This window comes from Neolamprologus brichardi, chromosome 7 (assembly GCF_056152115.1).
Source record: "Neolamprologus brichardi isolate AB-2024 chromosome 7, ASM5615211v1, whole genome shotgun sequence".
NCBI lineage: Eukaryota > Metazoa > Chordata > Actinopteri > Cichliformes > Cichlidae > Neolamprologus > Neolamprologus brichardi.
Window position 1 is genome coordinate 8623453 of NC_142110.1, and position 26804 is coordinate 8650256.

The 26804-nt window shown below is 39.1% G+C and overlaps 1 protein-coding gene, 2 long non-coding RNA genes and 1 pseudogene across 4 annotated transcripts; 3 read left to right on the plus strand and 1 right to left on the minus strand.

The window, feature by feature from the left end:
• Positions 1-3193: 3193 nt before the first annotated feature.
• On the minus strand, positions 3194-5537 carry LOC148101945 (uncharacterized). Its single transcript, XR_015719233.1, has 4 exons — positions 5292-5537; positions 4240-4288; positions 4008-4071; positions 3194-3610 (listed from the first exon to the last, which is right to left on the minus strand). It is a non-coding gene; the product is annotated as an uncharacterized LOC148101945 (long non-coding RNA).
• Positions 5538-5626: 89 nt separating this feature from the next.
• On the plus strand, positions 5627-7375 carry LOC148101946 (uncharacterized; annotated as a pseudogene).
• A 1778-nt stretch (positions 7376-9153) lies between these two features.
• LOC148101947 (uncharacterized) lies at positions 9154-11369 on the plus strand. Its single transcript, XR_015719340.1, has 3 exons — positions 9154-9308; positions 9567-9599; positions 11307-11369. It is a non-coding gene; the product is annotated as an uncharacterized LOC148101947 (long non-coding RNA).
• An 806-nt stretch (positions 11370-12175) lies between these two features.
• On the plus strand, positions 12176-25756 carry LOC148101948 (liprin-beta-1-like). Of its 2 annotated transcripts, XM_087843027.1 has the most exons (11): positions 12176-12237; positions 12506-12597; positions 13919-14096; positions 15682-15763; positions 17079-17284; positions 18083-18172; positions 19094-19207; positions 19485-19616; positions 20368-20460; positions 25496-25557; positions 25672-25756. In XM_087843027.1, exons 4-10 carry the CDS (start codon positions 15700-15702, stop codon positions 25514-25516), a joined length of 720 nt encoding a protein of 239 aa, XP_087699153.1. In that variant the 5' UTR covers positions 12176-12237; positions 12506-12597; positions 13919-14096; positions 15682-15699; the 3' UTR covers positions 25517-25557; positions 25672-25756. The 2 variants fall into 2 exon arrangements, with proteins under 2 accessions (XP_087699153.1, XP_087699152.1); XM_087843026.1 differs by lacking the exons at positions 25496-25557; positions 25672-25756 and having other exon boundaries at positions 20368-20558.
• The last annotated feature ends 1048 nt before the right edge of the window (positions 25757-26804 follow it).

The following is a 26804-nucleotide window of genomic DNA, read 5'->3' on the forward strand; positions in this document are numbered from 1 at the left end:
GTTTTTCAGCAAAACGTCTTTGAGTCCATAAGAAAAGATTCATTCTTATATCTGGAGGAATAAATATATTTCAATAAATATTAACGTTAGCCCGCGACTTTGTTCCAGTTTTGAATTTTGGCCCACTGTGTATTTGAGTTTGACACCCCTGATCTACACCAAGCGGTGCAAGGCCAAAGCTAGGAAGATTATGATGGACCTCTCCCATCCCAACAATGGACTCTTCTCACTGTTGAGGTCTGGGAAGCGCTTCCGCTCCCTAAGGCCAAAACAGAGAGAATGAGGAGGAGCTTCTTCCCCCAGGCTATTTGGGCCCTGAACCAGGTGTAGGGCTGGACTCTCCCACACACATCACATCACTATAAGACTGGACTCTCACACACATCACATCACCACACGCACTCTGGTTTTTCTTCATGCACACTTCCTATAATTTTTAATCTCTTTCTGCTATTTGCACATTTTTACTGTAAATTTCTAAGTTAAATCTGTAAATTTTGTAATAGCCTGTAAATTGTAAATACTGTAAAACGACTGTCATTTAATGGTCGGGCATTGCGCAGCTACAAGCATTTCACCTCATGTCATACTGTGTATGGTTGTGTGTGTGACAAATAAAATTTGAATTTGATGCACGAGCAGCTGAATACAGGTCAGAACATTGCTGCTTTTCCCATGTATAGAAAATGTTTTTACATCTGTTATATGCAGGTTGTTCTGTGGATTTCTGCTCCTTGCAGTGTTCCTCAGTGGACTGAATGGATCAAGGTACAGTGGTATAAACCAAACTCTGCTGATGTTTCCTCTATTTGTGTGTGCATGCGTCAGATGTTTGCATAGCCTCTGTCTGACACTTTCTATAACCGACCAGCTGTAAAGCAGGAGCTGTCAGCTATTCTCAATGAGCTGTGGAGTTTATGTGTAAATCACATGACACCTGGGATAGACTACACAATCTCTGTTCAGGTGACAAACCTTTTCTAGTTTATTTAACGCCTGCTATGTCTTGTGCTTGTACAAAGACGTGTTCTATGTTTGAACTGCCTAGGGTAGAGCAAGCTTTTTAAGTCAGGGCAGCCTCACGGTGCAGGATCACGCCTCCCAGCCGCTCTTCTCCAATGTTAATGAGAACAAACTGAGAAATGTAACCACTTTCTTTAGTGTGTACTTTCAAACACTCTGAGCTTAAACATTCAGAGTTTGCAGTCATCACTGTAATAAATAGGATTTGTGGGCTCGCAGGTTACATGGCAATCCTGGACAACTATGAGCGGTCTACATTAGCAATAATTAACAGTATCAATGAATTTTATGCATCTTTGTTTTTGTGCAGTGACAGAAAAACAAATAAACTCCCTCTCAGCTTGTTCATGGCCAAAATGGCCACCTCCTGTTTACGTACACAAAATGCTATCAAATTAGTATATATTAAATCATTTTCCTACTTTCATTGACTTGATTTTTTAAATTTGCAACGGTGCTAGTCATGAAAACCAATATATAATTCAAATTCAGAAATTATACCCTTTGAATACCAGTCAGATTACATATTATTACTACATTTTTGGGGGGGAAATGGCAATAAAGTTCACATTTTTTCATGATGAAACATGTTAGGCTTGTCTAAGTACAAACCTTGTTGGAACAATTGAGACAACCTACTGCAACTAGAAAAAGCAAGATGCAAGGCAACAGAGCAGTAGTGCTCCTGAACCCGAGGAGCTTGTTTCTCCAGTCTCAGAACCATCTACTGATGTGGTCCCGACACAGGAGAATCTTGGTCCTCAACCTGAAGAGCTTGATTCTCCTGTCTCAGAACCGCTAGTACTCATCATCAGCGGTGATGCAGTCAGCCTCTCTGACCAGATCATATAGACCAGGGGTAGGCAACTCCAGGCCTCGAGTGCCAATACTGTGCCGATACTGTCCTGCAGGTTTTAGATGTGTCCTTGATCCAACACAGCTGATTCAAATGGCTAAATTACCTCCTCAACATGTCTTGAAGTTCTCCAGGGGGCTGGTAATGAACTAATCAATTGATTCAGGTGTGTTGACCCAGGGTGAGATCTAAAACCTGCAGGACACCGGCCCTCGAGGCCTGGCGTTGCCTACCCCTGATATAGACAGTGCTTGAAGCAGTTATGACCTTCTTGCCATATTGGCAGAATAAATGACCTGGAAGCTGTTGCACTGTCTATACCTGTAAACTCCAGGACACGTTTACAAACAATTTTCGTTGTTATTTGCGCTGCAGCTGCAGGTTAGGATGGAGTTACTGTGTGTGTGTGTGTGTGTGTGTTTACAAGTAGTTTTAAACCTTGTGATCCACAAAACAGCATAACAGTAAAAGAAGAATTGACTGCGTTACAGTCAGTGCGGGAACGGCGGCTTTGCTCGTGCGTGATTCATTTGCAGTTTGGGCGCACGTGAACATCTCCTGCCCTGATAGCGGCTGGAGGAGGACTATCCTCCGCCTGTGAGCGCTTTGGCACGAGCGAGGTGCCCATGGCAGCACCCGCTGCTTGTTGAGAGTAAGAGCAACAAGCGCTTTCACGTCAAAAGTTGTCATAAATAAGCCTCCAATAACACCAGAAAAAGTCGCCAGATTTGTCGCTACACTGTAAAATCGAATTAGTTCCCAGAACTCAAAAAAATTAAGGAAACTCGTTGCCTCAAAAAAATTGAGTAAAGCTTAGCTAAAAATGACTAAATTAGGATAACTTATTTATTTTGAGTACTCTGTACAAGTTCATTTGTTCCCAGAACTCAAGAAAATTGGATCAAGTTTATGTAAGATGACCAAGTTAGGGCAACTTACTCATTTTGAGTACACTGTACGGCCTTGTTAGTTCCCAGAACTCAAAAAAATTAAGGAAACTCGTTGCCTCAAAAAAACTAAGTAAAGCTTACTTAAGATGACTGTTAGGACAACAGCCATCATTGCAAGTCTGCAGTATTAAGAATAACTTGATATTTCTGACTGTACAATACTAATTGTTTACTTACTGACAAACATTTCAAGTTCAACTAAATGAAAAAACAATTTGTGGTAACCTGAATGTGATTAAAAATAATTAACAACACTTTTTGTAATGATGTTAAAATCAGCCCAACTTTTATTTTCAAACACAACAAAGTATAACAGCCAACATACTGGACACTGTTCTGCTGAACAACAAACAATTATATTGCCATCATGGTTATAATCTCACAATGAAACAAAGTCTCAGATGTAATTATTCTGAAAATAAGTTTAGGCCTACCTCAAGTTTGTTTTGTACTTACATTACTTATATAATCAAAATAAAATATTTGTTTTTCTGTCACAAGTGCAGTCTCTAATTTAAACAACACATTTGTTTTGCATTCCAACACATGAGCTGGAATGTTGTATTATTTTAAGGATGGCTTGTTTCCAGTCCAGGCATTACTGCCTAAATGACTATCATGGATCGAGGTGATCCAAATGTAGGTGCAGAAGAAAGTCTTTAACTTCCCTTAAGTACAGTGGCAGTGGATGTGGGTTGGAGATGCAATGAGCTTGAACCTGCAGGCGACCATCTTCACTGACCACACCATCTGTGACGGAGGACTCATCTCTCCTGTTGTCCTGCAAGCAAACAATCATATTTTTTGGAACATGAACTGAATTGCTTTCTTAAAACATTTTTTTCTGCATTTGGTATAAAACAGACTCCAATTTACACAATCTCAGGCACCCTCCCCACCAGAGAGGTGACATTCAATGTCCCACTGTCAGTCTGGATAGCTGTGACCACCACCCAACACACAATAATGTCATGAAAGCATCATTTTAAAAAGGGCTATGCAAACATGGCCAATAACTTTCATTCTAATGATGTGCAAAATGATTTGGGCACAAAACAAATTTTGCTGTTAGAAAACTTGCAGACGTCACTATATACAGTGTAGACCCTCTAAACTAAGTTTGGGGGATGTGATCTTTCAAGAAATGCAGACCAAACTGTTGTTGTTTGTTTACTTACACAGCATGTCTTGTAGAATTAACTGGAGTCAACAGCAACAGCATAGTGCGGTCATATCTCAAGTCTAATAACAGAAGACAGGAAAAGATCAGTAAAGAAACAACTTCCCCAAACCAAAGCACAAATAAAACAATAAGTAAAACAGGCTGATCTAAAGTATGATTAAAGTTCAGCCTGATTAATATAAATGTCACTGACAGTTGCTAATATATTGGAAAACCAAAATACTTACCACTGAGTTGATGTCTTTCTGTCCAACAGCAGGAGTGCTGGTCCCGAGCCTCAAAGACAGTAAGAAGCAAGCAGAGGGAGAAAAAGCAGAACATTTTTCAGAAACTGATTTGATCCTTAATGGCTGTGCAATTATTGTAACATAGAGTTTGCTTATGTTGTTAAATAAAGGCTAGATTTGACATTAATAGATGCCACAGATGTTCAAAAGCTGCCACAAAGCATGAAAAAATGGACATCTCTGAAAACGTTGGAGCATTTTTACAAATATGTGATGTCTTGATAAATTGAGCATATATTTGAACTTTACACATCTACATTGTCGCCTGAAAATATCTTAAAAGTTTATTTTGTGACCCAGAAAAAGTAATAAGTTTTTTAGCCGTGCTCCTCCGCCATTGCCTACAAATGGATCCGCCTTTTCCCCAGACTACCCTTTCTGGGTCACAAAATAACCTTTTAAGATATTTTCAGGCAAGAATGTAGCTGTGTAATGCTCAAATATCTACTTAATTTATCAAAATATCACATATTTGCAAAAGTGCTTCCACATTTTCGGAGAGCTCTGTTATCCACCAGCGGGATAGCTGACCGGGAGGTCAAGGCTCAGAGTCCGCGAGCACAGCTAACTCATGGCTTATTCTTTTCAATCCCCCTGCACTCTTTTGCTACTCAGGTTAAACATGATATATATATATATATATATATATATATATATATATATATATATATATATATATATATATATATAGTTAGTTAGTTATGGCTATGGATTGAAAATACCCCCCACACCCCACCCCTAATGGCTGCACCTCCCGAAGAATTTTGTCTGGGCCTTTATTTCACTTTTTTATTTCAAACAATCAACAGAAAATTTCACAGACATAGTTTTATGTAAGGTTTTTAAGGCTGTGGTGTTAATTTTTAAGTAACATGAGCCCAGCGGCAGCAGCAACGCTAGGCTAACACTAACTAGCTAGCAAGATTATAAACCTGGTGCTAAACTAAGAGAAGCCACAAAATCAGTTTGAATAAGAGTAAACATTTACTCACCAAGTCAGTGTATCAGGTAAAGATTCACAGCAATGAAAACAATAATATCTTGAGCTGACGCTTTTCCAGGTTTGCTCAACATACTCCATAACAAATGCTGGCACCATAAACATGCGGACTGATCCAAGAGGGAGGAGAACGGTAGTGACGGGGCATTTTCAAAACACACCTTTCATCCTTCCGCACTGAGAAACAAAACGTCCATCTTACTTAGTTTCTCTAAGTTAAGACAACTCAAATAAATTGAGTTTATCAGCATTTTTGCATAAAAAGTACTGGCAACTTATTTAAATCGAGTTATGATAACAAATTGATAAAAACTGAGTTCAGCCTATTTAATATTTTTAATTAAACACAATATTACATTTTACAGTGTAGTCGCTTTTTAGAAAAAAAAACCGACGCTAAGGGGGTTTGAAAACTCCCTAATATAGCGACAAAATCGCTAAGTTGGCAACACTGTTTTCAGGGTATTTAAAAAAATTCAAAACAAAACAAAACAAAACCGTGCATCTCAATGGGCATTCTCTGAGCATGCGCAGAATTACGCACAGCTGTCCTGTGATCCTGTGATCGAACAAAGGATCAAAGGCTCAAAGAGCACTGACGTCAAATTCGCGGCCACAAAAGTCCTTAAATACCCCCTCTTCACCTTCGCAAACACAGTTTTACTTGGAACATTTTCGGAAACAGCGAGTTGTGTTTTGCAAACCAGAAACCTTTCAGAAAGGGACTATTTTTAAACTTAAACAATTAAGCAAACATTTTTTCTTGTCGACACTTTGCATTAAACCTTTAAAGAAATGTCACACGAAACATTTAATAATTCACAGTCTGACAGAGAGATTCGAGAGGAATCACAAAGACTGTATGGGTTGATGGAGAGAGAAATACCTGACCCTATGGAGCTTCAAATGAAAATACAAGAACTCCAGTTGGAGTTGAGCACCCTAAAGTGCAAAAAGAATTATTATAAAGATCATTTCCATCAGTCAAGAGATAAGCTTAAAAACATGAAGGCTCAGTTGTCTCAGATTGAAAGTGAGAGAAACGAGCAAAAGAAAGAGAACACAGATCTCAAGGACTCTTTAGAGAGACTTGAGCAGCAAGTGGGAGAAGCTCACCATAAAACAATAAAAAAAGAAGAGATAATAGAAAAACAACATAGGGAAATATTTCAGAAGACAGAACTCACAGTTGAGCTGAAAAGAGAAATTTGTACTCTTCAGCGTCAGGGGAGACAGGCACTGGATGAAAAACAGTCACAGGTGGAATCTCTGGAGGCTAAAATGCAGGAGCAGGTAAGCACAATTCAGAGGATGCACCATGACTTTAAAGAGAAAGAAGAATATCTCCTTAAAGAGAACAGCAGCATTGCTGCTGAGATAAAAAAATTAAAAACAGAGAACACAAATCTCAAGAAACATTTAGAAAATCTTGAGTATCAAGAAAAGACAACAGAAAGTCTGACACTACAAATATTTCTGCTGGAAGAAAAAGTCAAAAAGCAGAATTTCAAACTTGTTCATAAACAAGATCTCATAGATGAACTTTATGAACATCTTAACACGAAAAGAGAAATAATTAATAATCTTAAGGATGAGCTGACAAGGGAGGAGGAAGAAAAAGTATTAGCTGCTGTTCACAACATCACTGGTGAACCTCTGCAGCAGGAGAGTCTTGCTCATGAACTTGAGGGGCTTGTTTCTCCTGTCTCAGAACCATCTCCTGATGTGGTCCCGACACAGGAGAATCTTGCTCCTGAACCTGAGGAGCTTGTTTCTCCAGTCTCAGAACCATCTCCTGATGTGGTCCCGACACAGGACAATCTTGGTCTTCAACCTTAAGAGCTTGATTCTCCTGTCTCAGAACCATCTCCTGACGTGGTTCCGACTAGTAGTGGTTCATGGCGTCATGGTGCCAAACGCCTACTTAAAATAGGTTTAGGTGTTGCCGCAGTAGGCCTTATTATACCTGCAGCTTACTGGGGCTTTTCAATGCTTTACAGTGATTGCCTTTTTAACTCTGCCTATAGCCTCCTTGAGCCATATTGCTACCTTAGTGATGGATTAGTTCCCCTTTAAAGACTAGTAATGATGGACTGCTTTTCATCCACAGTCCAGAAAACCATACGTTGTTCATGTTAGACAACATGAGCAACATTTAGCTAACTCGTGCTCTCATTTTTCTTTTCTTTTGCCTCTCACCCCCAACCAGTCGTGACAGATGGCTGCCCCTTCCTGAGCCTGGTTCTGTCAAAGGTTTCTTCCTGTTAAAAGGGAGTTTTTCCTTTCCACCGTGCCTAGTGCTTGCTCACAGGGGATCATTTGATTGTTGAGGTTTAATTTGCTTGAACTAAAAAAGTTCAACATTCTGGTGAGGGGTTCACATAGTAGGGAGCACTACAAAAGCTACAAATCTTTTAAAAAGATTTGTTAGCGGCAAATAAAAATAAAGAAAACAATTTTTGAAAAACATCTCTTACGGCTCTGTTTATTTGCTTAAATGAACACTTGTATTTTTTGTCATAGAAGAATATACATTGTCTTAAGTAAGTTTAATAATTTTAAATTTAGCCCTGTCACGGTTCTGGGTCAGTTTGACCCAGTACTTTGAGTTGTTATGTTTTGGTGTGTTTTTGCATTATGGATTGTTTTCTTATTCTCTTGTGGTGCTTTTGTTGGTTATGATGATGATGATGATGATGATTATTATTATTATTATTATTATTAATAATCCATGTTTTAGTTATTCTTGTTTAGGGATTAGTTCTTAGATTTTGTGTTCTCGTGTTTATTGCTGGTTTAGTTCAGTGTCTAGTCTGTCTCTCTCTGTCCAGTCCGTGTCTTAGTTTAGTGTGTATTGTTTCCTGTTTTATTTTGAAGGATTGTGTCTTATGTCAGTGTGTCCAGCTTTGATCCCCTGACTCGTTAGCCCCAATCTCTCCCAGCTGTGTCTCCCTCCTGTTTTCCATTCCCTGATTACTTCCCTGTGTATATTAGCCCTGTGTTTGCCCTTGCTCAGTGTTGCGTCGTACCATCGGGTTATACTTGTGTGTTTTCGTGTTCAGTATTTTTGTGTTCAGTTCATGATTTGTTTTCTCCAGCAATAAAGTTGAGGTTTTGAGTTACAATTCTGTGTTCGAGTCCTGCATTTGGATCCTCATCTCCGCCTGCCCGCACACATAGCCCTGACATTACCAGCATAGAAGCATTCACAGTCATTACACTGTTTGTACACCATATGTGAAAAAAAGAAGAAAAACAGAAAGCCAAATTAGAAATACCTCTAAGCAGTAGAAGGTTGTTGACAGTAGCAAGCTACAGGTCTATCAATATCTTACTGTTTAACTTTTGTGTTAACTAGATTGATATTAATGAAGTCAAGGTTAAGTTCGTTTTTAAATTTTAGTAATGGTGGTTTCAAAATATTTTCAATGCACTGATAGGTGATCCAGAAGTAGAGGAGTCATCAGTGAATAATGAAACTGGAGATGTCACTTCTAGAGCAAGACATCTGACTTAAGTCTAATGAACCACGTGCCATTCATTTCTCTTAAAATTTTATCACAGTAGTTCATTAAAGAAAACACGAGAGTGCGAGATCAGAGAGAATATGAACTTAGATTAAATAAATGAATCCAATAAGACAGAAAACATTTTAAAGTCTCATTGTACTGTTTTTTGCATCGCACAGTTACTTTTTTGTGACGCAATCGTGAGTAACTGTGCGTTACAATACAATATTATATGAGGTAATTTTTAAAAAGTAGAACGATACAGTCCTTTTGAGTTACAGAATCGGAACGCTTTTCTTGGTTCCGGTCGTACGGACGTTTTAGAGTGCAACACAAAGGAGTCACGCTTGCAAGATATCAACACTGACAGTTGGTACAGGTTTTTGTGTGTTTGCTGTTAAGCAGTGGAGTAAGCAGTGGAGTAAACCATGGAGGTCCTGGGAGGACAGTTTAGCGACATGACTCCACAGGAGCTGGCGGCTCCTGTCAACACCGTAGCTGTGAGTATGAAGACTGGAAAGGACCGAAAGTGTAGCAGCACGAGCACAGAGATGCTAACGCTAGCGTGGAGGCTGTTAGCTCATAGAGATGCAGAGTGAAGGGGAACGTCCTGTGTCCCAGTTTGTTGTTTCTGACAGATATTTTTTCTAGTGTACAATTTGGAGAAAGTGCATAAGTATGTACACAGTTTGAATAGTTTTCGCGTTATGAATAAAAACGGACTTGTTGTTTATTTGCTCTTTTTCCCTTTTTAACAGGAAAAATGGAAGTTGTTACCAGCCTTCCTGAAGGTAACAGAACACACCAGCCCTTACACACTTTTACTAAATTTTAATGCTGCTTGATTAAAATATGTTTAAAGTATGGTAGAAACTATAATAGTGTGCTGTCATGTTTATAAAAACAGTTTGAGGTGATCTGAGCTCTGTGAGATGGTGCGTTACCCTGCTGGAAGCAGCCATACTGTGGTCAGCACCAATCCTCAGCAAGCCTTGGTGTTTAAATGGTGCTTAGTCAACTGGGGACTGAAGTGTGAGAAGATAATGTCCCCCAACCAGCAGCCCCATGCTTTCATGATGTTCACACCAAATTCTGAAATCAAAACTCATTAGACCAGAAAACCTTTTTCCAATCTTATATTGCTGAGTCTGTGCAAAATGTAGCCTCAGTTTCGTGTAGTGGTGTAGTAGTAATTTGACTTACTGTTGCCTTCCTATCACTCCAAAGCAGTCAAACAATAACAATGACATGTTTATTTAAATAGTACAGGTCATTACATAGAATAGAATAGAATTCAACTTTATTGTCACTGCACATGTCACAGGTACAAGGCAACGAAATGCAGTTTGCATCCATCAAGAAGTGCTTTAGCCATAATATAGATGTATTACAAATATTTATTAGAAATAATATAGATATGTATGTATATTACAGAAATGGATCTATTATGGTATGTCATAATGTACACGGTATGAAGGTATGTTATGAATATGCTATAACTATAAATATGTACAGGCTGTAGTGAGTACAAGCTATGTACAGGCTATGAACAGGATATAAATATGAAAATCTATACAGAAATATGAAATTAAAAAAACTATACAGAAATATGAGATATACAGCTATACAGAAATTTTACATATTTTACAGAATGATTATTTATACAGAATTACATGACAGCTGAAAAAAACCCTTTGTAGGTTTATGATGTCTTAAGGCATTAAAAACAATTAAATAAAACAACAGCATCTATTAGCTGTGGGCCTGTGCGGCTAAAAAGGTTTTGAGTCTGTTTTTCAATGTACACAGAGATGTAACTGATCCTAGGTCAGCAGCCTGCTCCAAGGAACAGAGCCAGAATATCTGAAAGTACCCTCAACACACTAAGATACGATTTTGAGAACAGATCTGAAACTGATGACCTGAGATGTCTGTACTGGGTACCAAATCATCAAAAGCTTTGTGATTTCTGTGTACCTGTAAGGATTCCAAGGCTAGATTTTAAATGAGTAAGGGAAATCCAACTGATAATTTGGGGAGTCCTGAAACTAGAGCGCTGCAATAAACTAACCTCCCCTGATGTCCAATTTCTCACAGTCAGTTTGAGATAGGGATTTTCTAATCTTATATTTTTTAAGTTACATAAAGCAGTTTTGGTAAGCTTATTGATGTGGTTATCTGGTCATTTTTCTTCTGATTCCTTAGCAAGATATTTTTGGCCAAAGAAATACATTTAGTAAAAAGTGAAACATTTGAGTCCAGTATGGCCATGAAATAATGAAATATTGCCATAATGACCAAATATACCGCGTACAGCGTGTCTTGTTCTTTTACCCTGTCAAAGTTTTAAGTCATGGACCTTCTTTAAATTACTTTTCTTTGTCATCAAATATCAAAGTATCCTCCTGTGTGATGATGACAGAACAGTTGGTGGGTCTACATCTGTGTGAGTAATATTATTTGGGAGAGTAAACATGTATATCATGTGTGTTTTGCAGGTGAAAGGTTTGGTAAAGCAGCACATCGACTCATTCAACTATTTCATTAATGTAGAGGTAAAACACGAGCATGTCTTTGTCTGTTGCTGCTTTTTCATGTACATTTGGATTTTGAGCATCAATGTCTCATTTGTTCTTCTTCTAGATCAAAAAAAATTATGAAGGCAAATGAGAAAATCACAAGTGATGCTGATCCAATGTGGTACCTCAAGTAAGTCACTGTGTGCATCCACCATCACTGACTTTAACACTGCAGACATGCACAACAAGTTGTTTTTTTGTTTTGTTTTTTATTAAAAGAGGAAATAATGGATTTTTAAATATTTGCAGATACCTCAATATCTATGTTGGCATGCCGGATGTGGAAGAAAGCTTCAATGTGACCAGACCAGTCTCTCCCCACGAGGTGAGAGTAGCATGTGTTTCTGCTGTTAAATATGAACCATTGTTTACTGTGGTTTAATTAAAGTTGAATAAAGCCTTTGAGTAATCAAAAACACAGCTTTAAATGAGTTAAAAAAAAAATAATAATAATATATATATATATATATATATATATATATATATATATATATATATATATATATATATATATATATATATATCATTACACATTAATTCTCTACACTTTGGACAGATAATCACACATTAAATACAGAGGGAACATGTCTCACTCAGGCATCTCTAGACTCAGCTGGCATTTAGTTGTAGCCCTCAGAGGTATTTCTTAATTAATTATTTTTGTTACTTATATTTGAGTGCCTACACCTCCAATACTTTCCTTTAAAGATGATGAGATATAGCTGAGAGTCATCTGTTTCATCCCAAAGTGTCGTCTCACAGATATGACCTACTCTGCGCCCATCACAGTGGATATAGAGTACACCCGTGGCAGTCAGAGGATAATTCGCAATGCGCTGCCCATTGGAAGGTATCTTTTTTTTCCCCCTCCCCTGCTTCTTTTCTGTGATGCAGACATATTTATGTTACATTTATATCAAATCTACAAATTTAAAACCTCTCCAGCAAAGCTCAGTAAGCCAACAAGTGCTAAAAAAAGATTTAGCTTTTGTGATTTTTAAGCTTTGTTTGCTGATAAACTGACCTTCTTCACTCATTTGTGCTGACGTATTCTGCTTTATAACAACACTGAAGCAATATTCATATTTTATTAATGAAGATAACTCTGCTTTTCTCAGGATGTCCATCATGCTGCGAAGCTCGAATTGCGTTCTCACGGGAAAGACGCCCATGGAGTTTTCAAAACTCAACGAATGTCCCCTGGATCCAGGCACGTAACCATAGCACTCTCATTTTAACTTTTTCCCCCTGAAGGGCCTCACCTGGACCCTTAATGATGAGTTTTGGCATCTCAGTATATATCAGTAAAATGTTTGATGACCATTCAGGGCTCTAGAGTGCGACTAATTTGGTCGCAAATACGACCAAATTTTTCAGTGGTGCAACTAAAAAAAATATTTGGTCGCACCAGTGTGACCAACTCTTCGGGTAACAAAAAAAAATCTCTGCAACTCTCTGTGGTCAACAACAGACACACAGTATGCCCCTATCGTGGACTAAACCATTCAGAGATAGTCAGGGGCGGGACCTCTCTGATTGGCCGTGGTCCAGTTGAAAGTGCAGGTGGATAGAGAGAGGTGAGTAGCTTGAATAAAGCGATATCGATTCATTAAATCCTGAAACGACTTTTAAATAGAACTGTGTTTTGCCAGAAACGCCAGATTCTCAGATTAAAGCTCACAAAACTAATTCAACAACCACCAAACAGCAAATGAGAGCAGGTACACGGATTCCACACAAAGACGTAAACACAGAGCGGACTCGATGCATCAGAATCAGCTTTCTCTTTCTCGGCTTTCTCACCTGATGGCCTGTACACGGACACGCTGTCGGAGCTCACCGATTCTGATGCGTCGGGTCCGCTCTGTGTTTACGTCTCTCTCTCTCTCTCTCTCTCTCTACTTCAAACACCCAACTCAAATCTCTGTTTTCTGCATTATTCATTTGCTTATTACCCACAAGTCTACCATTTTTTACAGCGCTGTCAGCCGCTGTCTTTTTTTTTTCTTTTTTTTACTTAAATGACCTCGGACAAGAAAGCCTAATTTCTGCTGTTCAATACTGAAGAAACTAAAACTTTTTAAAATTATGCAAAATTGCAGAATCTTTTTAAGGTTGTCTGCTATAAAAATCCAGGCAGAAAAATCTCCTTCATGTTTTTTTGTTTTATTCTCAGTTACTTTCACACAAAGGCATCTGCTGTGATGTTCACAATTCTGATGAAAACATCACAAACATAAAAAACAGACCAGCAGACTCATATCTTCGACTAGCAGCTGGTACTTAGTTGTCACCCAGTTGTAGTCCAGCTTTCCCTTATTGTCCTCCTCTTCTGAGCCGAGGGCCTGAAGAGCCAGCTGGAGCTTCTTTCTGTGCAGTGGCTGTTTGATGCCCAGCTCCTAAACATCCACAAGTTTGGATTAAACACACAACATTCCCCAGTTACTGCACAGGAAGTTCAGGGCAGGAATGCTTTTCTTCCAGTGTTGGTAAATTTATTAAATTCTTCTGCTTCATCGCACCCTCTCCAGGTCCAGCTGCGAGGCCTGTAGCAGCGTCTGTCCAGAGGAGATCCACACGCGAGCCATGTTTACATAAAGACCAAGACCCTGCTCCTGCAGCCAGTCGCACACCTGATCCTTCGGCCAGCGTGCAAAAGCTGTTCTAATTTACTAATTTCTAAACTGCTTTTCTGCCTGCAAAAGCAAAGTGAGTGAAATCCAACTTTGTCAAAGTGTTAATTGAGCAGCTTAACCATGCACTGAGCAGTATACTGTGAACAGCAGCCGAATCAAAGCTTGCAAGGATGTTAACCAAGGATCCAAAGATGGCTCTGATGTTATAATTGTGTTAACAAGAGAGTGTAATTAAATAAAAAATGTACATTAGTACCCCTGCACATTACTGTAGCTGATATTATGTCAACTATTTCTTAGTTCTAGCTTCTAAATTATATTGACTTTTGAATTCGTGCTGCTTATTAGCAAACCAAATTCTTATATAAACTAGTATGATTTGTATAATTAATCAATTAGTCAGTTTAGTTTAGATTTTAGCTGACAACCATTCAAAGGTCATCCCTTGCAGGGTTTCTAATGGGTTGCAATTGTTTTTTCGGGGTGTCTACACACACAGGCATGAAATATTTATGGATATATGTGCAGAAATATTTGTATACCAGCCCTCGTCCTTCCATGGAAACATTGTAAAATGCTCGAATTCTGCCCTGCCATTTCTAAATGTCAGGTCTTTTGCAAAATGTGTAGTAAGCAGCTACTGTTGTTACTGAGAGAAGCATCTTTACACACATTCAGGATTTTACTGTTGGAAACCACCCAGCACTTTACTGTGGACCAGTGGCATGCTGGGTGCTCATCTCCTCTCAGTCTGCTGTGTGTTGTGTCGAGTCTTGTGTTTTAGTACGTGCTTCTTTTACACATAATGGAAACTGTGACTACAGAAATGCTTAAATAACAGTGCTCAGTCTGTGGGTGGTTTCCATAAAGTCTGAAACTGGTGGAACGTCCCAGTGCTGGGCACTCCCAGGATTGAAGGTAGCTGAATAAAGAAGAGGTGTCAGTGGATGTTTGTGTGCACATGAACATCTCTATTTGCATGCTTAAACATGTACAAATATACAGCAGGGTCTTTCGAACATCAGAAGAGAAAGGGACTGCTGTGTTGTTTGGGCAAATGTAAAGACTGGGACACGGAAATGCATCTTTATTTCAATCCAAACAAAGTTCCCACTGTCCTGTTGATAGGACATTCAGAACACCAGTGTTTTAGATATTGGTTTAATTTAATATTAAACAACTGGCATATCAAAATATGCATAACATCAGATCGAAATCAAAATTCTTAGCAAAACACAATTTTTATCTTCCAGCACTACGGTGCGCTAGGTTTCTGCCACTTTGCTGCCATCCATAAGTCAAAATTTGTAATCATTATCCCAACTGGGTATCTCACAATTTTGATTTGCCTCTGCTAATCAGGAAATTTTATTTTGTTTCGTTTTGTTTTTTGTGGCTTAAACAAGTTTTTAAAAATATATGTCTGGTTAAAGCTGTAACATTCAAAGATCATCCTGCTCAAGAGTGAACTGGAAATACATAACAATAAAAGTTTATTTTATGTTCATGAGCAAATGAGCAGACATGTTTGGGGAAAAAAAAAAAATCTGTAACCTGTAAGTTGAAATGTGAACTGAACTGTAGTTTAAAAAATAGTTTTAAAACATTTACTGTGTTTCGGGGCTAACCCTTTAAACTGGTTTTATTGGTCTTTATAGGTTTGTCAGTGACTGAAGATGATGTCTGATGCCAGCGACATGTTGGCTGCTGCTCTTGAGCAGATGGATGGAATTATAGCAGGTAAACCTCTCCCGTTAAAAAGTATCAGCGCAATATTTTACCATGACTTTTAGTACTTGTGAAAGCCTAAAGCAACAAAGTCTCTGCAGGTCTTCCAGGTTGAGTCAACATTGATAAGCCCTTATCTGGTGTCTTGTTATGGCTTGTTGCACAGCTGACATTCAAGCTGTCATGTGATATCTTGTGCTCCATCTAGCCTTTATTCTTTGCACTTTGAGTCTGTGTAACTCTAAACCAGTGGTTCTTAAACTTTTTCTACCCCTTTTAAAAGCTGGGAAAAGTTAATGCCCCACCCCATGTATTTGTCAGTCTTTACCAATAAAAGAATCCAAGTGAAGGTCAATCTCATAGCATCATTTTTTTTTTTTGGGGGGGGGGGTCGTCCCTTCTTTTTTTCTTTTTTTCTTTTTTTTACCTATGTAAATCTCATTCAGTCACCTATATGCATTACATTTCTCTCCATATCCCTTCCCCCCTCAGTGGGTCTATGCCCAGATGTCTGTTCACCTGTTCAGAGTAATGTTACAATGCTGGTATTTGTGTGTGTATGTGTATAACACAAATGACTTGGCATGACATCATTTGACATGAACTGGTGAAAAGTCGAGAGAAAAAAAAGTTCTTTAGTCTGATCAATCAGTATTGATGTGACGAGGTGTATTAGTGCTTGTGACATGGGTAACATGCAAATCTGTAAAGGTGCTATCGATGCTGCAGCATAATTGTAATGTGTTCTGCCATCCAGACAATGTCTTTAAGATCTTTGATTATGTTAGCAAGATTATGCCAAACCAGATTCTACTTTAATTAAAGTAGCAAAGGTCTATAAGAAGGGTCCAGAAAGGAGAGGCAAACCTGTTGTAAGGATGGAACATTTGTGACTTTGCCAGCCTTTTGTGTCCTCATCAGAAGGCTTAAAATGTTGCTTAAAAAAGGAGGTGATGCAACACAGTGGTAAACATGTTCCAACCTTTATGAAATACACTTTTTTTTTTTTTTAACATACGCTTTTTCTTTTAATGACAGTTATTCAGTTTCAACATTTTTATAAATTGTGTATTCAGTGTTGGCTTTAAATAATGTGATTACATTTTACACAGCATCCCAACATTTTGGAAAATTATATTGTGTTCTTCAATTACTGTTAGTGCCTGAGCCACAAAATGATTGATGTCCTCTGTAATCTAGCAGATGAGAACTTTTACTCACTAAAGCTTGTCAACAAACATCACATGCAGCATAAGATGACACTGCAGTCTGTCTCTGGACTAATTTTATCCTCATATTTATTCCTGTTGTGATTCTTTTGTCTCAGGTTCCAAAGCTATAGACTACTCCAATGGTTTGTTTGACTGCCAGTCGCCTACGTCACCTTTTATGGGTAGTTTGCGAGCGCTTCACCTTTTGGAAGACCTAAGAAGTGTCCTAGAGTTGATGGACTCGGAGGAAAGGGAGAGTCTACGATGCCAGATCCCCGACTCCACAGCTGACAGCTTTGTTGAGTGGCTCCACGGTCACATGGTAAGACCCTTACTTGTGGATGTTAGAAATATCAGTTGGATTCATGGAAAGAGATAAAGTTTATTAGCAGGTCTTTAGAAATTAAAGCAAACAGACCACTTTTTGCTCTTCTGCCATCCAGAAAAGTGTAGCCTCAGGGTAAACCGTTGTAGCGCTCGTGTTGCATTTTCTGTTTTTGAAATCGGTGCAAGTTGTGTAATCTTGCCAGATCTCTCTTGGAAATTAGATTTTTAATCTCAATGAGATTTTTTTACCTGGATAAATAAAGGACTAATAATAAATCAAAAAATCATGGAAGGAGTTTCTCCTGTGATGGCTGGGCATGACGTCCTTCAAACAAACTGTAGCACAGCTGGTTTGATTCTGATTGTTGCGTGTGCCAAATTAAAGCTGTATTAATACAGAACAGTGTGGGCAAACAGTCTTGTATCCAAGTCCACAAATGGCTTGTTTGCTAAGCGAAAACGCAGAACAATTGTCCTGTACTGCTGGGTTCCCATGGAATCCAAGATGCATTAGCTGTATTGGTGTCACAGTTGATGTGCAGCAAGAAACGCACAGACTTCTTGTGAATCAGAGCAGTGACTGGCTGCAGGCCAGTGAGAGTTTTTGTGTAATACTGTAACCCACTCTGTGTACAGCAGTCTGAATGTGAGCTCTCCATTTCAACCATGTAAGGTTTTATTTGTGCAGGGTGAAGTGGTGTAGCTGCTCAGGCACTTTGATGTGAAGAATTTCAGCTGAGAACATTAGTAGACATTAAAGAGTTCTTCTAATAATTTATTTTTCTCTCCCCAGTCTAACGGACACATTTCATTGGGTGGAGGTGACCACTACCAGGAGAGGCTTTCACGACTAGAGAGTGATAAGGAGTCTCTTGTGCTTCAGGTACCTGTCTAGCAGTAATTCCATAATTTTACCATCTCCTCCACCGTCTATTTTCTGTAAAAGTCCTGTGAAGCTCATCGATGTTACTTCTCCCTCTCATCGACCAGTCAAAAACAAGAAGGGGCAGGACTTGCGTTATCAACACTGTAAACAATGGCGGGCGAGAAAACCATTTTTGTAACCTAGCAACATCAAGCATTGAAAGAATGCTTGAAGCTCTAAAAATTAAGTCAGGGGTTTGACACACAAAAAACACTTACTGATAAATATTGTTTTACTTAAGAAAATACTCCTAGTACTTAAACCAACGCAGAGTTAAAAGGTGAAAATGGAGCACAGCCTGACGTCCTTAATAAACTCAATAAATCTGCTGCTGCTCTGAAAACGTCAAGAAACCGCAAATTTCTGAATAATAGTTCACATAATGCTTTATTATTGAATTCATTTTTGTTTGTTGATTTTTAATGAATTTCCCTGGGGTGGCAAATGGTTACTAATGTAATTATTAGCCAGTGTTTGTATAATTTATGGGTAGCTACAGGTGGACTCTCCAGGATCTGGAAAGGAACTGAAACATTGTAAAACCTAACTGGAGGTTTCAAAGCTTGCTCGTGTTTCTGCCCCACATGCAAAAGATTTATTGCACATGAACTGTGATCAGATTTGTTTAGTTCTCTCCCTCACTGTTTTTAGGAGCAGGGTATCTGTATATGTTGATTGCATGATTCTAAAGCTGCCGCCACCCCTGACGTACTAAGAGAGATTTCTCTTCTGACTTGAAACTCTTAAAAATCTATAATAGTACAAAGAGTGGAACTGATAACTTTGGCTCATCATGTTCTTTAATAACTTGGCCCTTGGTTTGTTTAATATCAGGCTTTGCTGTCCTTTCTAAAAATGTGTTACCTTGTGTTCATGCAGGTGAGTGTACTGACAGACCAGGTTGAGGCTCAGGGGGAGAAGATTCGGGATCTGGACTTGTGTTTGGATGAGCACAGGGAGAAGCTCAACGCCACAGAGGAGATGCTGCAACAGGTCTGTGTGTGTTTGTGTGTTTGTCTTACACTCTGAGGACGGGAAAGTTTGGGTGGTGCTGACTCTCAACTGGAAGAGCTGAGTTCACACCCTCCTGTCAAGTAAACATCTACTGTGTGCACTGCTGTGCTAAGTTTATAAGTGGGTGTAACAGGGGCGTCTTGTTAAAACTGTTACTCATTGAGGCTTTGCAAATGACTTTTTGTGTCTCCACCTTTACACAATAATTCCTGTACTACCAGTGTTGTTTACACAGATTATTTGTTTGTTATTACAGGAGCTTCTGTGTAGAACTACTCTGGAGACTCAGAAGCTTGAGCTTATGTCTGAAGTGTCCAACCTTAAGCTGAAACTCAACAGTATGAAAAAAGAGAGGCTTGACTTTGATGACGGATTTAGGGACAGCGAGGTGAACTAATCCTCTTTGTTTCTGAATGTTTCTTTTCTATCTCACTTAACGCACACAGACACACACACACAGACACACACACAGGCTCAACAATAATGAAACACTCATTTATTTTCTCCTAAATCTCGGGGAGAGAGGATCCCGTCTTATTATCAGTCTCAAAGTCATTTTTATTCCTTGTTAGTATTTGCTAAACTAGCCATTGACGGTATACCCACATTATTGTAATATTAATTGGATTTTTTTTTTTGTTACTTTATTAGACAAGATTTTTATAAAGATGTTGTCAGTCATTTGTTTACTAGAGATGGGAAGCTCTCTGCTTCCCAGATAGACCGAGCAGAATGTCTGGAAAGCTTTCAAACACGTCATGGTCTTGTTGTAGCAGCGCGGCCATCTCTTCCACCCCGCTGGAACAAAAAGCTGCTGTCCGTGTTCCGCCTCACAGCACATAAATCACTTCTTTTCTACAAGCAGCTTCCCCTCATTTTGTCACTGCTGCTGCTTGGAAGCACTGATTTGCTGCTTTCAAATGCATTTGTAGTCACTTTATAGAACTTTTTGCTGATACAAGTCACATTTGCAAGATGGGAGCAGTTAATGAGATGTTAAAATGATTCACTTAAATTTCATTTTGGAATCTTAGAGTTAAATTTTTATCTAGAGGACAAAAAAATGTGTGTGGGGGGGGGGGGGGGGGGATTATCCTTCAGTATTTAAGGTGTGACCTGTTCTTTGTTTCTTTTGTCAGGATTTGATTCTTGAAATTAATGAGCTGCGGTACAGACTGACTGAACTGGAGACTGAAAAACTACAGTATGAAAAGAAACTTAAATCCACTAAGGTGAGTCATCCCAGAGCACTTTACTGGCTGTGTATGTATCTTAAGGACTAGTTTTACCCTTTTTTAAACAGCCAAAATCCACCATTCTGTTTAAAGTCAATACTTAACAGCTGAAATGTTCTTTTATGCCCTTTAAAAAAATATAATATCTGTACATCTCTTGTTACCTGGATAAAGTTATTCATGCAACCATTTCAGCTGCTATTTGTCTAGTATTATGCTGTAGTCACAGTAGGGAAAACAGTGGTTTGAGACCACAGCACAGCCAGAATTTTTGCAACTATGCAATGAGCATTTGGATCTTGTTGCCTTGGAAATGGTTCCTTTGCAGATGTGGATGAGGACTGTGATCACTCAGTCAGCTGGTATTTGCAGAGCGGCTTTGATGGATCAAAATGGTGATAATACAGTGTCGGTTTTAAATTGAAATGGGGTTGAGTTGGCATTTACAACCCTAATTCCTAAAAAGTTCAGATGCTGTGTAAAATCTGAAGGGGAGGGGGGAAACTGAATGCAATCTATTCATCCATCCATCTATGTTTTCTTTCGTTTATCCGGGGCTCTGTTACACTATTGGAGCAGCAGCCTAAGCAGAGAAGCCCAGACCTCCCTCTCCCTGGCTAACTCCTCCAGCTTTTTCAGGGAAATACCAAGGTGTTCCCAGGCCAGCTGAGAGATATGTCTCCAGCATGTCCTGCATCTGCCCTGGGACCTCCTCAAGGTGGCGGATGTCTCACCCAGGAGGCGCCCAGGAGAGATCCTAGTCAGATGCCCAAGCCACCTCAACTGGCTCCTTTCAACATGGAGGAGCAGCGGCTCTAATCTAAGTGTCTCCCGGATGGCTGAACTCCTCACCTTATCTCTAAGAAGAGGCCAGCCACTCAGTAAAAGCTAATTTTTCTGCCCCTTGTATCTGCAATCTCGTTCTTTCAGTCACTACCCAAAGTTCGTGACCATAGATGGGACGTACACCGACCGGTAAATTGAGAGCTTTACATTCACGCTCAGCTCTCTCTTCACCACAATGGACCCGCACAGCATCCGCGTCACTGCACCCAGAGCACCAATCTATCTTTCGATCTCCCACTCAATTCTCTCCTCCCTCATGAACAAGACCCCGAGATACTTAAACTCCTCAACTTGGGGCAGGAATTCATCCCTGACCCAGAGTGGGCATTCCACCCTTTTCCGCCTGAGGACAATGGCCTCAGATTTGGAAGTGCTGATTCTCATTCCCACTGCTTCACACTCTGCTCCAAACTGCTCTAGTGTGAGCTGGAGGCCATCATCTGATAAAGCCAGCTTAATCACATCATCTTTGAAAAGCAGAGAGGAGATTCTGAGACCACTGAAACGAAAAGCTTCTGCCACTTCTACACCTCCTATGGACTTTCTGTCCATAGGAGTTCTAACTTTTTGGAATTTTTTTGTACTTGCAATGTGTTTGTGATTAATCTGCAAAAGTTGCAAATCTGTTGACATATGTGGCCAATCTGTTGCTGTCTACGTACACAGAATTTTACATCAAAAATGTAATTATATTCAGGGTCCAGCCAGAACATCATAAATTTGAAACAGAAATTTCAAAGTTCCTCCACAAATGGTGCCACACTGCTGCAGGATGGTGATTCAACTTCTTCAAAATGACACTGGTGCTCAGCAGCCTTCCTTTTTTATGTGGGATATAACCACAATGCAACCACTGACTTGAGTCCTCTATTGCAAAAAGGCTCATCATAGATGATTTGCACTCACTGGAACAGTGACTCTGATTGATTGCAGTGTAATGGGGTGTTATGAATTAGATGACATATTGACAAACCTTTACCAAATTGTCTGAGAAGGAGTTCAGTTATTTTGAGTCAAATTGCCTTTTGCCAGGTAACTGATGCAATTGCTTTGAAGGTGGTCAGTCAGAGGCTGGGGGATTACTAACCACCATGTTTTTTTCCTCTCTCCTGGTCACAAAGAGTTTGTCACCCTTTTGCCTCTTAATCCAATTCCATTAACAACATCTAAGATTTTTTCGTGTTATTTAGGATTTTTTTTCCTTCTCATTCAGAGATTCTCATGGCTGTTTGAATGCTGTGAATTTAGGTTTTGGTTGCAAAAGGAAACGAGTTCAAATATCAAATGGACCCTTAATTGTTACAACACAGACAAGAAAATTGTTTGTTTTACAGTTTGAAAAGAGAAGTTAACCAAGAACACAAAAAGCTAAACTAAACTAGGTGAAGGCCAGCTGACTATCAGACTGCCACCACCCTTTTATATGCTGACGTTAGAAAAGGTGAAGGAGGGACTCTGCTTACTAGAATTTTCCAGATGATTGCTTTGGATGTTTTCTATCGTATGCTTCTTGAACTGCATGTAGTAACTGCGTGTAGCTTTGGGGATTTTGTTGTTTGTTGCGGTGCCTACTTTTAATCTGCTTTAGTGGTCATTTTCCTGGAAATTTAGATATTCAACATTTCTTGATCTCTTTTTATCTTCTCTCCTTCCCATTTCTGTTTTCTTCTTCTTTCCGTGGCTTGTCTCTTTACTGCTAGTCACTAATGGCCAAACTTTCTAGCCTGAAAATCAAAATGGGCCAGATGCAGTATGAGAAACAGAGGAAAGAGCACAAACTCCAGGCGATGAAGGTCGGCTTTTCCCAGGATGACTGTTGTGCTTGCTGTATGATTATGGTTTTTTGACCTCTCCCTTTGGCACCTCTTCTTCTTCTTCTTCTTCTTCTTCTTTTTAATTTTTGAGGCATAAAACGATTAAATCTGGTTAGATTCTGTTTTCACGCTCAAAAATGTATGTATTTTTGCAAATAATTTACTTGACCACGCATTACTGCATTTTGCTATAATGCATGGTTAAGTCAAGTGCAATCAGAAACACCACTTCCTTAAGTCTGCATTTACTAGGCACCAATTTTATAATTTCTTGTCCTGTTTAGTCTCTCATCCAGATGAAACTCTTAGAAAGAGGCTGAAAGAAAAACGTAAGGGGGGTTTTTATGTCCGTGATTTTATTATTGCACTCACCTCCACCCCTATTTGCATGAACGAGCATGAGCCATCTGAACTCTGCTTGTCCATTATAACCAGTTGCAGTGCTAGTACCCGACCACAGCGCGCCACATCTCAACTTTTTTTTTTAATGGCACGAATCTTGTCACTGAGTTTTTAATGCCCGGCTACAACAGCAACAAGAACAGTTTGCCTTGTGTTGTTAGCAGGAATGAAGAATGAACTGTTTGTTGTGACCCTTCAGACTGCTTACTCCACCTTCTGACTCATGTCTTCCAACGTTAATCACCTACCTCTCTTCACCAGCAACCTGTGTGTGCGTGTGTGCGCACCCTGCTAACCTGTCCTGCTGTTGTGCTTTTCAGTTTCTTTCATGTACAGCTGTCTTAATAAATGTCCACTTTCCCATCAGTTATATATACTATACTCTACATTCATCTGTATAGAACAGTTTCATTTTTCATGCACAGCACACGCACTCTCCATGATTCTCTATATTGAAGTACAAATTACAAGTGTCCATTTTAAGAATCCTATTGACTAAAGCAAAAACACAAGCTACCTTCATGTCTTGAGCATACCTTTTAAACATTTACAGTGCAGGTGAGGAAAAATAAGCGAGGCCCCCGAGTTTAATAACTAGTCAAACTTTTCTTGGGTAGAAGTAACCTTGAATAAACATTTGTAGCTGTAGACCAGACCAGTTTAATGTTTAACAGACAGTTTATCCTTAGGACTGCTTCTGCTCAGCCAGATTCTCAAAATGTTTCAGTATAAATGAGTTTCTTGAGGTCATTCTGCAGCTTTTCTATCAGGTTCACTCCAGAAGAAGGATTTTCTTTGTTTGTAGTCATCCTTGAGTAGATTTATCTCAAAGTTTTGGCCTTTTGTTTCACTGCCAACTAGGGATGCAACGATACCAATTTTTTCAAACCGATACTTGGATCTGAGTACTTGCCGATACAGAGTACAAAAAAACGATACTTCTACCACACACACACACACACACACAAATACAATTAATTGGAAGACAGGTTTTATTATATTCCCTGCCGATAAAAAATAAAATCTTAATAAAAATGACCACAAAAAAATTTCAAGTGAAAAATAAGCACTTCTGTTAAATTATTGCAGAGTCTCCACTTTGTAATTTTACAAAATATCACTGAACTATTGGCACTGTCTCGAGCTTTCAGAATAATAAATAAACACTTCTGTTTGGAATAAAATAAATACAAATTAGGTTTGCGAATAAAATAAACTTTTAAATTATTGCAGAGTGTCCATATTGTAAACAAACAAACAAAATAATTCTTATTAAATAAATAATAAAATATAAAAAATTATAAAATAAATAATAAATAAAATAATAATTGGCCCCCTAGTGGCCAATCTAAAAAACTACAACAGAAATGACAAGCCTCCCTCTGATTAATGAAATAAGTTGGTATCGGTTCATGGTATCGGTTAACTTTTACGAGTATGAGTACACACACATTTTACAGTATCGGCCCCTGATACCCGATACCAGTATCGGTATCGGTGCATCCCTACTGCCAACAATAACAGTTTGAGAGATATAAGCATAATTTGCAGTGTAAAAAAATTAGGAAACTGAACAAGTGGAGGACAAAAAAAGTTCTGTTCATCCATCTGTTTTCTAAAGTATCAGAAATGTTCTCAGTGAAAGGGTGGCTGTGAAGAAAGAAGGGAAACTGGTAGAAAAGGCTGAGGTATGCCAAAATACACAAGTACTGAAAGGGACCGCTATCAGAGTGTGTGTCAGTGTGTTGAAAAGTGGAAATGTTTGAGCAAAGGTTAACATGTAAAACACCCGCTCACACCAACACTGTGTGTACGTTTGGTTTCTAAAAAGCAGTGTGGCCGTGATGTTGCTGGACTGACAGCCTGTAATGTTGCATCCTGTATGTTTAAATTTTACATATCCTCACATTTTAACACCCTCAAACTTCACACCAGGAACTCTTTCAGTAATCTTTTTCTCTCCTCTCTAGATGTGGAAGTCCAGAGGATGAAGAAGGCAGTGGAGTCTTTGATGGCAGCAAATGAAGAAAAGGTACATGTGACCAACTAGGATTCACCGTGTATCACATCCCAGCTACCCAAAGCTGCTCCGGGGGGGGGGATAAACTGACCTCATTTTTCTTTTTCATTACCTTTTCCTTTGCAGGATCGTAAAATTGAAGAACTGAAACAGTCACTGCTGCGGTACAAGAAAGTACAAGACATGGTGATGTCCGTGCAGGGAAAGAAAGGTTACAATCTAAAAATTTAAGTATTTTGACAAATTTACATAAAATTTGATTCACAGCATTTAAAAACTGACATTAATGATGTGCTAAAATAATGCATTTTAAGCTTTAGCTGCCACACAGACCCTTCAGCTATCCCTGGGTTGCTTGCCTTTTCCCCTTGTTGTTTGTATAGTTTTGTGTGCGAAAACTTTTGAGCTACTTCCTACATCTTGTGAACAGGATCATGTGTTAAATAATTTGATTTTATATTTTGGTCCATTACAGAAACAAAGACAAATGATAATGAGCACGTTGAGAGTTCTGGTGATGGATGGGCCACAGTCCGAGCTAGCCCTCCGTCTGTGGAGTCCGAAAAACAAGAAGGCACGGATGCTGAACAACTGAGAGGGAAAAGCCCAGATGAGGTTTGTGGAGAGGGAGAGGAGATGCAGCAAAGGGCCACGGGTCGGTCTCAAACTTGGTCGGTGCGTCTCAGTCATGTGGCATGCGGTTGCCTGTGTCGGACTATAATATTATTTTATGCCATGTTAGACCCCTAATTAAAGATTGTGAATTATTATGTAGTTTTAGTTTGCATTATGCTCCTGAATTAGAAGAAGGTGGTAACTATTACATTTGGTAAATTGATTTGCATTACATTAGACTGCTGATTTATTGTGAATGGATGATATTGTTTTATGATGCATTATACTGCTGAGTTATAAGAAATATTGTTCACAGAAAGTCATCGCCTTATTTGTCTGATTAGAAGAGAACAGAGCATACTGCCCCATCTCATCAGGAGCAGATAAACAGGGAGCCAAGGTCGTAGCTTAGGCGCTGTGTGAGAAAGATGTGAATGTTTAGGCTTTTATGATTAGGTGGGGGCCACTAGAGGCTATAAGAGTTTGATCAAGGCTCCACCATTTTGAGATCTGATGCTGTCTGCTGTATGGTGTCCATCTCCCACGCGTGTGTTCATTAAATCATCGTTTGACTTGACCCGGCCGGACCAGTGTGGTTATTTTGGTTTTCCTCCTGTATCCATTCCCAATATTTGAATCCGTAA